At 46.4% G+C, this 18,714-nt stretch overlaps 1 protein-coding gene across 3 annotated transcripts in view; it reads left to right on the forward strand.

Moving 5' to 3' along the window:
* LOC139560487 (3',5'-cyclic-AMP phosphodiesterase 4B-like) overlaps window positions 1-18,714 on the forward strand; it is a 91,083-nt gene that overhangs the window by 23,343 nt on the left and 49,026 nt on the right. For all 3 annotated transcript variants that reach the window (XM_071377312.1, XM_071377314.1, XM_071377315.1), the window contains exon 3: window positions 16,157-16,383. In XM_071377312.1, the coding sequence (XP_071233413.1) occupies window positions 16,157-16,383 (227 nt within the window). The remainder of the gene's footprint in view (window positions 1-16,156; window positions 16,384-18,714) is intronic.

The raw sequence follows: 18,714 nt of genomic DNA on the forward strand, positions 1-18,714 counted from the left end.
TAGCTAGCTAGTAAGTTCTTCCATTCACCCTTATCGGTAGCCTTACACTTTACATGAAGAGTACCTACAGTGCATTCGGAAAGTATTCAGACCTCTTGACTTATTCCACATTTTGTTACGTTACAGCCTTATTCTAAAATGGATTAGATTGTTTTTTTTCTTCATCGATCTACACACGATACCCCATAATGACAAAGCAAAAACACGTTTTTAGTCATTTTTGCAAATTGAAAATAAACTTAAATATTACATTTACATAAGTATTCAGACCCTTTACTCAGTACTTTGTTGAAGCATCTTTGGCAGTGTGACGCAGCAATCTTTTCACACCTGTACTTTTGGGGAGTTTCTCCCATTCTTCTCTGCAGATCCTCTCAAGCTCTGTCAGGTTGGATGGGGAGCATCGCTGCACAGCTATTTTCAGGTCTCTCCAGAGATCTTTGATCGGGTTCAAGTCCAGGCTCTGACATTCGGAGAGTTGTCCCGAAGCCACTCCTGTGTTGTCTTGGCTGTGTGCTTAGGGTCGTTGTCCTGTTGGAAGGTGAACCTTCACCCCAGTCTGAGGTCCTGAGCTCCCTGGAGCAGGTTTTCATCAAGTGTCTCTCTCACTCGATTCCTGACTAGTCTCCCAGTCCCTGCTGCTGAAAAACATCCCCAGCTGCCATCACCATGCTTCACCGTAGGGAAGTTTCCTCAAAAAGTGATGCTTAGCATTCAGGCCAAAGACTTCAATCTTGGTTTCATCAGACCAGATCATTTTGTTTCTCATGGTCTGTGAGTCTTTAGGTGTCTTTTGGCAAACTCTAAGCGGGCTGTCATGTGACTGTTACTGAGGAGTGGCTTCCGTCTAGCCACTCTACCATAAAGGCCTGATTGGTGGAGTGCTGCAGAGATGGTTGTCCTTCTGGAAGGTTCTCCCGTCTCCACAGAGTAACTCTGGAGCTCTGTCAGAGTGACCATCGGGTTATTGGTCACCTCCCTGACCAAGGCCCTTCTCCCCCTATTGCTCAGTTTGGCCGGGTGGCCAGCTCTAGGAAAAGTCTTGGTGGTTCCAAACTTCTTCCATTTAAGAATGATGGAGGCCACTGTGTTCTTGGGGACCTTCAATGTTGCAGACTTTTTTTGGTAACCTTCATCAGATCATCAGATCTGTGTCTCGACACAATCCTGTCTCTGAGCTCTACTGACAATACCTTTGTCATGGCCCTGACAAGACCCTGTCATGGCCAGCCCTGGAGGGTTATTCCACCAAATATTGATTTATGAACTCTTCCTAAGTTAAAACATTAGTATTGCGTTGTTTAAAAATGAATATGAACTTATTTTCTTTGCATTATTCGAGGTCTGACAACACTACATCTTTATTTTCCACCAGTTGTCATTTTCTGCAAAGAAATGCTCTAAATGACTATTTTTATTTGGAAGAAATGTTGTCAGTAGTTCATAGAAAACGAATGTTCATTTTACCCAAACACACATACCTATAAATAGTCAAACCAGAGAAACTGATCATTTTGCAGTGGACTCTTGTTTTTTCAGGGCTGTATGTATATATCCCTTGTACTTCTGACTTTAAGCTGATTTCTAACAGGTGCATTTTCTGACAAGATTTGAAAACCTTGATCATCCCCTTATAAAAACGTGACCATTTTGATGTTGTAACAAAGACGAAGGGAGTTAGGAAGCAGGTGCAGATGTTGAGTTTAATAATAACGAACATGGATTTACAAAACAAGAGAAGCGTCTGGACATGAAAACAGAACCAACACTGCCTAATGACGGAGGTTGGCGAGGGCTATATGAAGGGAGTGTAATCAGGGTGGTGAGGAAGTCCAGGTGTGCTTAACAATGGGGAGCAGGTGTGCGCAATGTGGGTTGCCAGGACTGGGGTTTAGTAGACCGGCGACAGCCAGCACCGGAGGGAGGGAGCAGGAATAGGCGTGACAGTAACCCGACCTCATGGCTTGGTTTTTGCTCTGACATGCACTGTCAACTGTGGGTCCTTTTATAGACAGGTGTGTGCCTTTCCAAATCATGTCCAATTAATTGAATTTACCACAAGTGGACTCAAATTGTAGAAACATCTCAAGGATGATCAATGGAAGCAGGATGCACCTGAGCTCAATTTCGAGTCTCATAGCAAAGGGTCTGAATACTTATCTAAATAAGGTTTCTTATTTGTAATACATTTGCAAAAACATTCTAAAAACCTGTTTTTACTTTTTCATTATGGGGTATTGTGTGTAGATTAATGAGGAAAAAATGTATTTAATACATTTTATAATAAGGCTGTAACGTAACAATGTGAAAAAAGTCAAGGGGTCTGAATACTTTCCGAATGCACAGTAAATAAGGACTTCATAACAAATTCTTAAGCAGTACATAAGCATTTCATGATTACTTAAGTGCACTATGTAGCTAAATAAGTATTTCATATCACATTCATAAGAAATACACTGAACAAAAATATAAACGCAACATGTAAAGTGTTGGTCCTATGTTTCATGATCTAAAATAAAAAGATCCCAGATTCGCACAAAAAGCTTATTTCTCTCTAATTATCTGCACACATTTGTTTACATCCCTGTTAGTGAACATTTCTCCTTTACTAAGATAATCCATCCACCTGACAGGTAAACTGATTAAACAGTATTTATTAGGGATCCCCATTAGCTGCTGCCAATGCATATCAAGAAGCTGATTAAACAGCGTGATCATTACACCTTTTTCTGGGGACAATAAAAGGCCATTCTAAAATGTGCAGTTTTGGTATGGACAGGCATTAGCTACGGACACAATTGCGTTTTATCAATGGCAATTTGAATGCACATAGATATTGTGACATTATCCTGAGGTCGATATTTGTGCCAGTCATCCACCGCCATCACCTCATGTTTCAGCAGGATAATACACAGCCCCATGACGCAAGGATCTTTACACAATTCCTGGAAGCTGAAAATGTCCCAGTTCTTCCATGTCACCCATTGAGCATGTTTGGGATGCTCTGGATTGACGTGTACGACACCGTGTTCTAGTTTCCGCCAATATCCAGCAACTTCGCACAGCTATTGAAGAGGAGTGGGACAACGTTCCACCGGCCACAATCAACAGCCTGATCAACTCTATGCAAAGGAGATGTGGCGCGCTGCATGAGGCAAATGGTGATCAGATACTGACGGGTTTTCTGATCCATGCCCCTACCTTTTTTTTAAGGTATCTGTGACCAACAAATGCATATCTGAATTCCCAGTCATGTGACATCCATAGATTAGGGCCTAATGTATTTATTTCAATTGACTGATTTCCTTATATGAACTGTAACTCAGTAAAATCGTTGAAAATGTTTCTTAGTTGCGTTTATATTTTGGTTCAGTATACGTAAGCATTTTATAAGTAGTTCTGTATTAACGTGTTACTCTGGTGTCAGTGTTCGTCAGCTAGCTAGTTCATCCTTCCTCTCTAACAGAAATAAAGGAAGGTGCTGTCTGGGAGGGAGGTGCTGAGTCATGAGCAGATGACCGTCCAGAAACAGACGGGTGTCCGACAGGGCAGACTGCAGAGAGGGAGGAGGAGAGGAAAAGAGCAGGGTAGGGGAAAGAGAGATGTGGAGGGAGGGATAGAGTGAAGGAGGGAGTGAAGGAGGGAGTGAGGGAAGGAGAGGGAGCGAAAGCGTAAGCGAGAAAGAGAGCAACGGGGAGAGAGGGAGGAGGGGTGAGAGAGAGAGCAAAGGGGAGAGAGAGAAGGGCCCATCTGTTTGTCCTCACTCTTCAGAGGGATGAAAGCTCGGTGTATCAGATGGGCAGGCCAGCTCATTGAGTGCGACAGTTTCCAGAAAGACCACTTTGAATCAGGCAACTCCCAGGTACACCCAAGGTACCGTCAGCCACCCTCTCTTATAGACCTGTACCTCCTAACATGTTCTATGTCCTTGTGTGATTGTTTGGCAAAAAAACAATCAAAAGTTGGCATAAGCCGCAGAAATCATTTTCCCGCTTTTTGAATTCACATCTAGCAGATCTGCATGTCTGTACATTGTAAACAGCCTTATCTCCACCCCTCAGAGCCTGGTTCCTCCCTAGGTTTCATCCTAGGTTCCGGCCTTTCTGGAGTTTTTCCTAGCCATCGTGCTTCTACATCTGCATTGCATTGCAGTTTGGCGTTTTAGGCTGGGTTTCTGTATAAGCACTTTGTGAAATCCGCTGATGTATAAAGGGCTTTATGAATACACTTTGATTTGATTAGTATAGTTGAAGTGATAATCTGTATACCTGTTTTATCCGTTCTCCTTTACACAGCAGCACACCGTTGTGATACAGTTTTCAATAATTGATGCCAAACAGCCTTATGGGTTACTATTAGAGTCAATAATTCAGTTGTTACAGCAGGAATTGTTCCAACACACCATGATCCTGAGGCCTGGTTAAGTGATTATGCCACTGTTTGTTTTGTTTCCAAAACCTCCTCTAAGATTTAGGAGCTAAGACATTGGGCTTAATTGAGTCAAACACACATGCGGTATTTACGCAGTAGCACATTTTTTGTTATGTTCCCTAACCTTTTAAGACAGAACGACATTGGGCTCAATGCAGTCAAACGCACATTGCTGTATCCACATTTCTTATGGTCAAATATAAACTCACTATATACAGTGGGGCAAAAAAGTATTTAGTCAGCCACCAATTGTGCAAGTTCTCCCACTTAAAAAGATGAGAGAGGCCTGTAATTTTCATCATAGGTACACTTCAACTATGACAGACAAAATGAGAAAAAAAATCCAGAAAATCACATTGTAGGATTTTTAACGAATTTATTTGCAAATTATGGTGGAAAATCCATATTATGGCAAGAACAGCTCAAATAAGCAAAGAGAAACGACAGTCCATCATTACTTTAAGACATGAAAGTCTGTCAATCCGGAAAATTTTAAGAACTTTGAAAGTTTCTTCAAGTTCAGTCACAAAAATCCATCAGGTGCTATGATGAAACTGGCTCTCATGAGGACCGCCACAGGAAAGGAAGACCCAGAGTTACCTCTGCTGTAGTTGATCACCACAGTAGGTGATCAAATAGACTGTAGGACTACAGAATGGTGTTACTGCCTTATTGTGTTTTCAAATGTATAAGTTAAAACCTCTAGGTGCCTTGGTAGTAACCTTTCCTTGATAGTAACCTTACCCACTACTCATCCTTTTTCATTCAGTCTGTGTGTTTCCGTGCACGCCACGCTCTGTACTGTGGCTAGGGGTTTGTGTCTCTTGGGCTTTGTTCGACCCGTGGCCGTGTCCCTGCCACCGTTGAACGCGGCTCCATTTTCTACCCCATTCAAACTCCAGTGATTTGAATCTTTAACTTAAGTCGTTGGTTTTCTTGTTCTTTGATGGCCGATTTCATTATATACGGTGTATTCAGACCCCTTGACTTTTTCAAAATGTTGTTACGTTACAGCCTTATTCTAAAATGGATTAAAAAAAAAAAATCCCAATCAATCTACACACAATACCCCATTATTGACAAAGCGAAAACAGGTTTTTAAGAATGTGAAAATGTATCAAATTAAAATAAACTGAGTAACATAAGTATTCAGAAGCTTTGCTATGAGACTTGAAATTGAGCTCAGGTGCATCCTGTTTCCATTGAACATCCTTGATGTTTCTACAACTTGGAGTACACCTGTGGTGAATTCATTTGATTGGACATGATTAGGAAAGGCACACACCTTTCCACATTACCGGTCAAAGGTTTTAGAACCCCTGGAGAGGCCTACAAGCCACAGTGTCTCGCACCCACTGTGTAATCTGGAGGAAGATCGGTGATGATCTGGGGGTGCTTCAGCAAGGCTGGAATGGGGGCAGATTTGTCTTTGTGAAGGACGCTTGAATCAAGCCACAAGGATGTCCTGGAAGAAAACCTGCTTCCTTCTGCTCTGACAATGTTCCCCAACTCTGAGGATAGTTTTTTCCCAGCAGGACAACGCTCCATGCCACACAGCCAGGTCAATGAAGGTGTGGATGGAGGACCACCAGATCAAGACCCTGTCATGGCCAGCCCTGGAGGGTTATTCCACCAAATATTGATTTATGAACTCTTCCTAAGTTAAAACATTAGTATTGCGTTGTTTAAAAATGAATATGAACTTATTTTCTTTGCATTATTCGAGGTCTGACAACACTACATCTTTATTTTCCACCAGTTGTCATTTTCTGCAAAGAAATGCTCTAAATGACTATTTTTATTTGGAAGAAATGTTGTCAGTAGTTCATAGAAAACGAATGTTCATTTTACCCAAACACACATACCTATAAATAGTCAAACCAGAGAAACTGATCATTTTGCAGTGGACTCTTGTTTTTTCAGGGCTGTATGTATATATCCCTTGTACTTCTGACTTTAAGCTGATTTCTAACAGGTGCATTTTCTGACAGGATTTGAAAACCTTGATCATCCCCTTATAAAAACGTGACCATTTTGATGTTGTAACAAAGACGAAGGGAATTAGGAAGCAGGTGCAGATGTTGAGTTTAATAATAACGAACATGGATTTACAAAACAAGAGAAGCGTCTGGACATGAAAACAGAACCAACACTGCCTGATGACGGAGGTTGGCGAGGGCTATATGAAGGGAGTGTAATCAGGGTGGTGAGGAAGTCCAGGTGTGCTTAACAATGGGGAGCAGGTGTGCGCAATGTGGGTTACCAGGACTGGGGGTTAGTAGACCGGCGACAGCCAGCACCGGAGGGAGGGAGCAGGAATAGGCGTGACAGTAACCCGACGCATGGCTCCATTCGCAGGACGACACCGGCCAGGAGGACGGCCCTGAGGGCAAGGAGTGGGCCGGTCGGCGGAGATGGAAATCCCGGGTTGATGTTGGGGTCCAGGATATCCGCCACCGGGACCCAAGAGCGTTCCTCAGGATTGTACCCCTCCCAGTACACCAGGTACTGTAGCCGACCCCCACGACCCCCATACAGTAGTTGGTGGGGAGTTCTAAACGATGGGTTACCTCATTGACCCTCCGGAGGACTTTGAGTGGCCCCACAAACCTCAGCTTCCGGAGGGGCAGGCGGAGCGTTCCTGGTGGAGACCCAGACGCTATCACCAGGATGGAGCACGGGAGCCTCACTGTGGTGGCGGTCCATCTGATCCTTCTGACGGTGCGCTGGAGCCTCACGTGTGCGGCATTCCACACCTCTTGTCAACTGCAGAGACCTTGGTCTGGCTCGGAGTCCACTGAGCTAGGGCCGGCTGATACCCCAGGACGCACTGGAAGGGAGTCAGCCTGGTGGAGGAGTGATGAAGTTCTGGTCGTATTCCGTCCAGGGAAGGAAGCGGGCCCACTCCCACTGCTGGTCCTGGAAATCACTCCTTCGGAACCTCCCCAGCTTCTGGTTGGTCCTCTCCACCTGCCTGTTAGACGGAGACCGGTACCCAAATGTGAGGCTGGCCATGGCCCCTAGCTTCTCCATAAAGGCATTACAGACCCACGAAGTGAATTGGGGACCACGGTCTGAAGCGATGTCCTCCGGAAGGCCCTAGTGCCAGGAAGACCTGATGGAATAGTGCCTCAGCGACCTGGAGTGGTAAGTAGACCAGAGAGAGGGATAAAACGGCAGGATTTGGAGAATCTGTCAACCAGAATAGTGGTAAAACCATCAGAAAGTGGGAGATCTGTTACAAAGTCTATGGACAGATGTGACCAAGTCCGCTGAGACACGGGAAGTAGTTTACCTGCTGGAGCATGCCGGGGAAATTTGGATTGAGTACATACCGAACATGAGTTGACATAGTGGGCTACGTCCTGCGCCAAGGTAGGCCACCAGTATTTATCGGGGAGGGATTGGATGGTGCAGGTGACCAGCGGTGAGGAATGTGTGTGCCCAGGTCAACATCTGATCTCTCACCCCCGTGGGGACATAGATGCACTCTGGAGGGCAGATGGCAGGAGCGGGTTCCCTCTCCAGAGCCTGGCGGATGTCCACATCTACGTCCCAAAACACAGGGCCAACAAAACGGGAGGACCACTTGATGGGATGGAGGACACTCACAAGACCCTCCACCGATGTGGAACCACAGGGTGCGGGAAAGCAGGTCCTCGGCATCCTGGTTCCCAGGCGGTGATTCTCAGCTCCAGCTGTCTCCGGCAATGCCGCTCTGCCGCGGAGAGGTGTGGCCCCTACCTCCATGGGTTCAGGCTCTGACTCAGAACATCCAAAGGAGGGAAGTGAGTGGCAAGGTGGACGCCGACGATCCTGAAGAAGGTTATCCAGACAGATAACCATCGAGATGAGAGCGTCCAAGGATATGTTGTCATCCGACATGCCAACTCCGTCTGGACTTCTTTGCGCAGTCCGGAATAGAGTGTGGAGCGCCGGCTCATCCCATCCACTGGAGACCCATGTCTCCATGGCGCCGGCTCATCCCATGCCACAGTCCGAAAGGTGAGGGCGTACTCCGCAGCAGTCTGGGCACCCTGCTGGAGTTGGAATAGTCTCTCACTTCCCTCTCTGCCCTCTGGAGGATAGTCGAAGACCGCCCTGAACAGAGGCATGAACTTCTCATAGGTACCCAGCTCCTCCTCTCCCAGACGGTCATAGCCCTCTCCAACGTCTGTCCGGTCAGCAGGGAAATGACAGTGGCAACCTTGGACCTCTCGGTGGTGGGGGTTTATGTCTGATAGGCAAATAGAGGGAGCACTGAAGTAGGAAGCCACGTTATTTCGATGGGCAGATGGCTGGCTCACTGTGACGACCTGTGGTATGAGGCCCTCCGTCAGCGGTATGAAGAACCTCGCTGGTGGTGTGGAGACGCAGAGGACCTCCTTCATGGTCGTACCCAGTAGAGCCAGCTGGTCGTGGTGTTGGGGGAGTAGATTACCCTGTTTCTCGACCGTCTGGAATATGGTGTAATCATCTGCTGCTTCCATTATTTCTTGAGGCAGTATTCTGTAATGGAGACGCACGGAAGCAGGTGCAGATGGTGAGTTTAATAATAACGAACATGGTGTGTTACAAAACAAGAGCAGCGTCTGGACATGAAAACAGAACCAATACTGCCTGATGACGGAGGTTGGTGAGGGCTATATGAAGGGCGTGTAATCAGGGTGGTGAGGAAGTCCAGGTGTGCGCAGTGATGGTTGCCAGGACCGGTGGTTAATAGACTGGCGATGTCGAGCGCCGGAGGTAGGGAGTAGGCGTGACAGATGTATCTATTTATTCACATTTTACCACAGTGAACTAACTCATTGATGATATGACAATAATGCCAATGCTCATTGATATGTCTATCAAAGATTCAGATGAAAAGGGAAACATGAAAGCTGATTCATTTGAAAAGAAGATGAAACTCAGTACACAGAGTAATTAACTTCCCATATCTAAAATGAACCTTGACACCCAATGCGGGGAAAGGGATGTCTTTTTAAACCCAATGCAGGGAAAGAGATGTCTTTTGAAACCCAATGCAGGGAAAGGGATGTCTTTTGAAACCCAATGCAGGGAAAGGGATGTCTTTTGAAACCCAATGCAGGGAAAGAGATGTCTTTAGAAACCCAATGCAGGCAAAGGGATGTCTTTTGAAACCCAATGCAGGGAAATAGATGTATTTTGAAACCCAATGCAGGGAAAGGGATGTCTTTTTGAAACCCAATGCAGGGAAAGGGATGTCTTTTTGAAACCCAATGCAGGGAAAGGGATGTCTTTTTGAAACCCAATGCAGGGAAAGGGATGTCTTTTTAAACCCAATGCAGGGAAAGAGATGTCTTTTTGAAACCCAATGCAGGGAAAGGGATGTCTTTTTGAAACCCAATGCAGGGACAGAGATGTCTTTTGAAACCCAATGCAGGGAAATAGATGTCTTTTTAAACCCAATGCAGGGAAAGAGATGTCTTTTGAAACCCAATGCAGGGACAGAGATGTCTTTTGAAACCCAATGCAGGGAAAGGGATGTCTTTTTAAACCCAATGCAGGGAAAGAGATGTCTTTGGAAACCCAATGCAGGGAAAGAGATGTCTTTTGAAACCCAATGCAGGGAAATAGATGTCTTTTTAAACCCAATGCAGGGAAAGAGATGTCTTTTGAAACCCAATGCAGGGACAGAGATGTCTTTTGAAACCCAATGCAGGGAAATAGATGTCTTTTGAAACCCAATGCAGGGAAAGAGGTTTCTTTTTTTCCTTTCCTTTTTCCAATTCAAAGTGACAACAGCTTATCGATCACGGATTAGAATAACACACGTCTGGCTCCTAGAAATGACTGCACAATACATGACAAATACACAGCACGGTAAAACACACCATGAATACAATTATAACATATTGACATTTTGCTACTGAAATATCTTATGGCTCTTTTGTGACACAAGTGGAACACGATAGGAAAAAGTCTATCACGCCATAAATACATTGTAATGTGTTGACATTTTGCCATTGAAATATCCTGTTTTTAGGGCGGTGAAACTTAATGGAAAAAGCCCATCTCAGGGTCGGGCTGTGATTTGCGGGTTGTCAGGTTGTATTGCCACTCTCCCACTGCAGACAACATGGATAAATCAGACAAATTACATTTCCTAGAAATACAAGAGGACTCAGCACTGCTGTGTTTACTGTCAGTCAATTACTGCAGGGACTGACTGCAGAGCAGGTGGGGTGACAGTTCGTCCTCTGTCCGCTCTCTCGCTCCCTCCCTCTCACTCCTCCCTCCCCGCCTTCAGCCTCTACTCCTCCCTCCCTCCCTCCTTCTTCCTCTCCTTTTAACTTCCTTCTTTGCCTGTCTACTCTTTCTAATCTATTTCATGTGTGTTGGTCTCTATCTTTCCCTTGTGTTTGTTGGTCTCTATCTTTCCCCTGTGTTTGTTGGTCTCTCCGTCTTTCCCCTGTGTTTGTTGGTCTCTATCTTTCCCCTGTGTTTGTTGGTCTCTATCTTTCCCCTGTGTTTGTTGGTCTCTCCGTCTTTCCCCTGTGTTTGTTGGTCTCTGTCTTTCCCCTGTGTTTGTTGGTCTCTCCGTCTTTCCCCTGTGTTTGTTGGTCTCTGTCTTTCCCCTGTGTTTGTTGGTCTCTCCATCTTTCCCCTGTGTTTGTTGGTCTCTATCTTTCCCCTGTGTTTGTTGGTCTCTCCGTCTTTCCCCTGTGTTTGTTGGTCTCTCCGTCTTTCCCCTGTCTTGCTAAATCAGTGTGTTCTCTCTGTCTTTCTCTAACTCTGCCATTTTTGCCATCTTGCTCTCCCCAATGCGTCTTCACTGGGTCAGAGAGTTGTGGACTGCTATTATTCTTGTGATCTCAGCAGGAGGTGTTGGAGAGAGGAGCAGAGAGGAAACTACAGTCTTATGGCACCAGTGCAAAATGCACCAGCCAGTATGAGAAAACCCTAATAATAGAATGCATGATAGGCTACAGTAGTGATAAATGTACCCACTGTAGCGACAGATCTAGGATCAGTTTATCCTCCCCAAATCGGTAGTCCTTAACCATAAGTAGAGGGAAACTGGTGCCATTGTCTAGGGGCATCTTCACCCTACTCCCCACTGACGCATAGTGCAGTATAGCATATCCTGTACTTCTCTCCCCTGCAACTTATTACTTCTGACCAAGTTATTTCTCTGAGGTGCCCTGAGGGCAGAGCAGTGTGGTCTGTGTTACTCTGACAGGGGGTGACCTGAGGGCAGAGCAGTGTGGTCTGTGTTACTCTGACAGGGGGTGACCTGAGGGCAGAGCAGTGTGGTCTGTGCTACTCTGACAGGGGGTGACCTGAGGGCAGAGCAGTGTGGTCTGTGTTACTCTGACAGGGGGTGACCTGAGGGCAGAGCAGTGTGGTCTGTGTTACTCTGACAGGGGGTGACCTGAGGGCAGAGCAGTGTGGTCTGTGCTACTCTGACAGGGGGTGACCTGAGGGCAGAGCAGTGTGGTCTGTGTTACTCTGACAGGGGGTGACCTGAGGGCAGAGCAGTGTGGTCTGTGTTACTCTGACAGGGGGTGACCTGAGGGCAGAGCAGTGTGGTCTGTGTTACTCTGACAGGGGGTGACCTGAGGGCAGAGCAGTGTGGTCTGTGCTACTCTGACAGGGGGTGAACTGAGGGCAGAGCAGTGTGGTCTGTGTTACTCTGACAGGGGGTGACCTGAGGGCAGAGCAGTGTGGTCTGTGCTACTCTGACAGGAGATGGGGAAACATGGGGATGCTACCCCACTGAGGACAAGGAGTAGGAGATGATCCTGAGGCCTTATTTCAGTGAAATGCAGTTAGTATTTTATTGTCTCCATAGGGGACATTGGTATGACATACATACAACACTACATGAAATGGAGAGATCCGGCCAGGCAGATCCAGGTACTTCTTTTAGAGACACAATAACAGGACCCATGTTCTCCCAAGTCATTTTCCTCCTCAAAGCCCCATAGCAGGACCCATGTTTTTCCTCAAAACCTTATGTAATCCTGAACATGAATCTGTGCCAGATCCCCCCTACAACAGCACTAAAACCTTATGTAATCCTGAACATGAAGCTGTGCCAGATCCCCCCTACAACAGCACTAAAACCTTATGTAATCCTGAACATGAAGCTGTGCCAGATCCCCCCCCACAACAGCACTAAAACCTTATGTAATCCTGAACATGAAGCTGTGCCAGATCCCCCCCACAACAGCACTAAAACCTTATGTAATCCTGAACATGAAGCTGTGCCAGATCCCCCCACAACAGCACTAAAACAACTGGCACCAGAGAGGATTTTCTTATGTACAGTGCATTCGGAAAGTATTCAGACCCCTTCACTTTTTCCACATTTTGGTATGTTAAAGCCTTATTCTAAAATGTATTATATTAATTTGTTTCCTCGTCAATCTACACACAATACCCCCATAATGACAAAGCGAAAACAGGTTTTTAGAAATGTTTGAAAATTTATTTAAAATAAAAATACCTTATTACCATTAGTATTCAGACCCTTTGCTATGAGAAATTGAGCTCAGGTGCATCCTATTTCCATTGATCATGCTTGATGTTTCTACAACTTGATTGAGTCCACCCGTGGTAAATTCAATTGATTGGACATGATTTGAAAAAACACACACCTGTCGATATAAGGTCCCACAGTTGACAGTGCATGTCAGAGCAAAAACCAATCCGTGAGGTTGAAGGAATTGTCCATAGAGCTCGGGGCACAGATCTGGGGAAGGGTACCAAAAAATGTCTGCAGCATTGAAGTTCCCCAAGAACACAGTGGCCTCCATAATTTTTGGAACAACCATGACTCTTGCTAGAGCTGGCCGCCGGGACAAACTGAACAATCGGGGGAGAAGGGCCTTGGTCAGGGAGGTGACCAAGAACCCGATGGTCACTCTGACAGAGCTCCAGAGTTCCTCTGTGGCGATGGGAGAACCTTCCAGAAGGACAACCATCTCTACAGCACTCCACCAATCAGGCCTTTATGGTAGAGTGGCTAGATGGAAGCCACTCCTCAGTAAAAGGCACATGACAGCCCACTTAGAGTTTGCCAAAAGGCACCTAAAGGACCCTCCGACCATGAGAAACAACATTCTTTGGTCTGATGAAACCAAGATTGAACTCTTTGGCCTGAACGCCAAGCATCACGTCTGGAGGAAACCAGGCACTGCTTATCACCTGGCCAATACCATCCCGACGGCGACGCATGGTGGTGGCAGCATTATGCTGTGGGGATGTTTTTCAGCTGAAGGGACTGGGAGACTACTCAGGATCGAAAGATGAATGGAGCAAAGTACAGAGAGATCCTTGATGAAAACCTGCTCCAGAGCGCTCAGGACCTCAGCCTGGGGCGAAGGTTCACCTTCCAACAAGACAATGACCCTAAGCACACAGCCAAGACAACACAGGAGTGGCTTTGGGACAAGTCTCTGAATGTCCTTGAGTGGCCCATCCAGAGCCTGGACTTGAACCCGATCGAACATCTCTGGAGAAGAAACCTGAAAATAGCTGTGCAGCGACGCTCCCCATCCAACCTGACAGAGCTTGAGAGGATCTGCGGAGAAGAATGGGAGAAACTCCCCAAATACAGGTGTGCCAAGCTTGTAACATCATACCCAAGAATACTAGAGGATGTAATCGCTGCCAAAGGTGCTTCAACAAAGTACTGAGTAAAGGGTCTGAATACTTATGTAAATGTCATATTTAAGTGTTTTATTTTTAATACATTTGCAAACATTTCTAAAAACCCTGTTTAGCTTTGTCATTATGGGGTATTGTGTGTAGATTGATGAGGGGGAAAAAACGATTTTATCAATTTTAGAATAAGGCTGTAACGTAACAAAATGTGTAAAAAGTGAAGGGGTCTGAATACTTTCTGAATGCACTATGTGTTATGTATAATTGTTTTCTCAGTAATGTGTGAACACAGATAGCAGGTTAGGCCCACCCAGTGGCTCTGCTGTTTCTTCTTCCATTTACAATGGGATGTTAAGCAGTGCTGAGATTGGCTTGTGTTAGGAAAGCATCAGATCCTGCTGACAGGAGGGAAGCAGCTTTTAATGGTTATTATTTATTTCTGCTACTTGTTCAGTCTCTCTGTATTATTCATTATCTCTCTTTCTCATCTTTCTCATTATCGCTCTCTCTCATTCATTTTCTCTCTCTCTTATCTCTATTATTCATTATCTCTATCATTTATTCTCTCTTTCTCTCTTCTTTATTCATTCTCTCTCTCTACGGACATGCGCTGCGTACGTAATACATCTTGCATGCAGGGCACGTGGGCGTTCAAACACACACACTCTCTCTTCATCACCCCCCTCATTCTCCTCAAACACCACCACACCTATCTCTGACTCGAATTCCTCGATAGCCTCCCTCTCCTCCATCCCTCTCCTTTGTTTATTTGGCCGTATCCCTGGTTCAGTTCCAGTTGGACGGAGTGAATATATAACAGAGGGTGATGTATGACCCCACTCTGTCAGGAGTTGGTAGCTGAAACCACCATTACAGAGAAACGCACCAGACAACCTATCTGACGTCATAACATCGAAACAGACACACACGTGTACAGCACGGGAGGTTGGAGGCACCTTAATTGGGGAGGACGTGCTCGTTGTAATGGCTGGAGCTGAATTAGTGGAATGGTATCAAATATATCAAACACACTGTTTCTATGTGTCTGATGCCATTCCATTCGCTCTGTTCCAGCCATTATTATGAGCCGTCCTCCCCTCAGCAGCCTCCACTGGTGCACGTACATGCACACACGTACTGCATCCATCAACTCCCTCGTCACACACACGCCACCGTCTATAATAAATACTGTTCAGTCAGTGTCGCTGTTTTGAATGGTCTTTGAATAGAACAAAAAGAATCCCCACCAAATTGATACTGTTATTTTGTTTATAAATATCACGGACATGTTTGTGTGTTGACTTTTGTAATCAAATTGGTCATTGTGTTAGAAAACATTTTTCTAAAGAAAAATTATATTACATTTATTTTTTATTTTTTTGGAGAACCTGATCTCAAACATTGAAGGAAACATATTTAAAATCCAGTACTCTGTACCCAACATGACCAGTATGAATATATTATCTGTAAAAATATCAACACTTCCTGTATGTCTTGGGAGTTAGGATACTGTAGTCTCACAGTAGGTCATAGAGTGCCCCCTAGTGCTATGTGCATGGAACTGGCTAAATATTAGGATTTGACATCCAATGTAATAGTCAATGTATTCCCTTGAATGAACGTCCTCTGCAATGTGTCAACGTAGTGGCTGGTTTGGGTTTATCAAAGCAGTACATGCTCATGTAACATAATATGGAAGCAATAACACTAAATGCCTTTTTTGTAGTCTCATCTATGTCCACTGAACATTTTTGTAGTCTCATCTATGTCCACTGAACATTTTTGTAGTCTCATCTATGTCCACTGAACATTTTTGTAGTTCCATCTATGTCCACTGAACATTTTTGTAGTTCCATCTATGTCCACTGAATCTTAGCCATAATCTTCTATCAACGTTATGTATCAACATTCTGTCAGCTTTCCCATGACTTTTAGTCTTCGCTATAACCATAGTTCTGTCAACCCTCATCTTATAACCCTCTTATAAGTCCCTACATCAGCTTTCTTTCAACGTCTCTACTGCCTCTTGCTATTAACCACAACCTTCTATCAACGTTCTACTAGCATTCTCTCAACCTTTGCCTTTCAGGACAGCAATGAGACCCTGGGAGTGCCCCTGTTCGGCAGCACTCTGGGAGTGGACCTTTGCCGGGGCCGCAGGCGTCACTCGGGCACGCTACAGCTGCCCCCGTTGTCATGGCGACAGGCGGAGAGGGATCTAAGCCGCACGCCAGAGGGGGACACCATGGCCCGGCCCACCACCCTGCCCTTCCACCCGCTGCCACAAATCAACATCATCCACGCCGACCCTGACAGGTTAGGTCAGAAGCTAGCAGACACTGCAGTCCTGGAGGACTCAAGTTGTGCTTCCTTAACTTGAGGTTAAACCCAACATGTTTTCTCCTGTCTCTATTAGAGCATTCTATGTTCATGTTTTGGTGAACCAATCTTACTCTATACTAAGGTATAATATGTGTTGGTGGAGTCCTAGAAGCTTGTCTCTCGAGTGGCGCAGAGGTCTAAGGCTCTGCATCTCAGTGCTGGAGGTGTCACTACAGACCCTGGTTCGATTCCAGGCTGTATCACAACCGGCAGTGATTGGGAGTCCCATAGGGCGGCGCACAATTGGCCCAGCGTCGTTAGGGTTTGGCCGGGAAAAGGCCGTCATTGTAAATAAGAATTTGTTATTAACTGACTTGCCTGGTTAAATAAAGGTTACATAAAATAAAATATATATCTGTTCTGGACATTGTATCAGCAAAGTGCACTTTTATCCAACAACCACTGGGTGGAGATAAAGGGCTCTTATGCCATTTGTGGTACCTGCTGAATTCTCGGCTTGGGCGATATTCTGTATACCGGGGTATTTCAAAATACTGATGGTATGATTTTCAATACTGTGTACTACAGAGGGGGTGGACCTTAAAAAGGTCTGGGCTTGAATGGAAAGAGAGAGAGAGAGATGGGACTGTATGGAAGAGGGAAAGTGGGGAGAGATTGTTTAAGTGAAACAGAGAAAGAGTAGGTAGGTAGAGAGTACTTGAGAGGGAGTGAAGGAAAAGATGGAGGGAGAGGCACAGAGTGTCACCCCTGGCGAATCCTTGAAGTCCTGACAGAATAATAGAGAAGAGCTGGCCAAACAGGTCTGCCAACTAGAGCTGTCGGACGAACCTTTTTCTGTTCTCTCTGGTGTGTCGTGTCGTGTATCCTCTCTGTTGCGTAGTGACCTGTATCCTCTCTGGGGCGTCGTGTCCTGTATCATCTCTGGTGCGTCGTGTCCTGTTTCATCTCTGGTGCGTCGTGTCCTGTGTCATCTCTGGTGCGTCGTGTCCTGTATCATCTCTGGTGCGTCGTGTCCTGTGTACTCTCTGGTGCGTTGTGTCCTGTATCCTCAGTGGTGCGTCGTGTCCTGTATCCTCTGGTGTGTCATGTCCGGTATCCTCTCTGGTGCGTCGTGTCCTGTATCCTCTCTGGGGCGTCGTGTCCTGTATCCTCTCTGGTGCGCCGTGTCCTGTATCCTCTCTGGTGCGTCGTGTCCTGTATCCTCTCTGGTGCGTCGTGTCCTGTATCCTCTCTGGTGCGCCGTGTCCTGTATCCTCTCTGGTGCGTCGTGTCTTGTATCCTCTGGTGCGTCGTGTCCTGTATCCTCTCTGGTGCGTCGTGTCTTGTATCCTCTCTGGTGCGTCGTGGCCTGTATCCTCTCTGGTGCGTCGTGTCCTGTATCCTCTCTGGTGCGCCGTGTCCTGTATCCTCTCTGGTGCGTCGTGTCTTGTATCCTCTCTGGTGCGTCGTGTCCTGTATCCTCTCTGGTGCGTCGTGTCCTGTATCCTCTCTGGGGCGTCGTGTCCTGTATCCTCTCTGGTGCGCCGTGTCCTGTATCCTCTCTGGTGCGTCGTGTCCTGTATCCTCTATGGTGCGTCGTGTCCTGTATCCTCTCTGGTGCGTCGTGTCCTGTATCCTCTCTGGTGCGTCGTGTCCTGTATCCTCTCTGGTGCGTCGTGTCCTGTATCCTCTCTGGTGCGTCGTGTCCTGTATCCTCTCTGGTGCGTCGTGTCCTGTATCCTCTCCGGTGCGTCGTGTCCTGTATCCTCTCTGCTGCGTCGTGTCCTGTATCCTCTCTGGTGCGCCGTGTCCTGTATCCTCTCTGGTGCGCCGTGTCCTGTATCCTCTCTGGTGCGCCGTGTCCTGTATCCTCTCTGGTGCGTCGTGTCCTGTATCCTCTCTGGTGCGTCGTGTCTTGTATCCTCTCTGGTGCGTCGTGGCCTGTATCCTCTCTGGTGCGTCGTGTCCTTTATCCTCTCTGGTGCGTCGTGTCCTGTATCCTCTCTGGTGCGTCGTGTCCTGTATCCTCTCTGGTGCGTCGTGTCCTGTATCCTCTCTGGTGCGTCGTGTCCTGTATCCTCTCTGGTGCGTCGTGTCCTGTATCCTCTCTGGTGCGTCGTGTCCTGTATCCTCTCTGGTGCGTCGTGTCCTGTATCCTCTCTGGTGCGTCGTGTCCTGTATCCTCTCTGGAGCGTCGTGTCCTGTATCCTCTCTGGTGCGTCGTGTCCTGTATCCTCTCTGCTGCGTCGTGTCCTGTATCCTCTCTGGTGCGTCGTGTCCTGTATCCTCTCTGCTGCGTCGTGTCCTGTATCCTCTCTGCTGCGT

The sequence above is a fragment of the Salvelinus alpinus genome, chromosome 30 (assembly GCF_045679555.1).
Source record: "Salvelinus alpinus chromosome 30, SLU_Salpinus.1, whole genome shotgun sequence".
Lineage (NCBI taxonomy): Eukaryota > Metazoa > Chordata > Actinopteri > Salmoniformes > Salmonidae > Salvelinus > Salvelinus alpinus.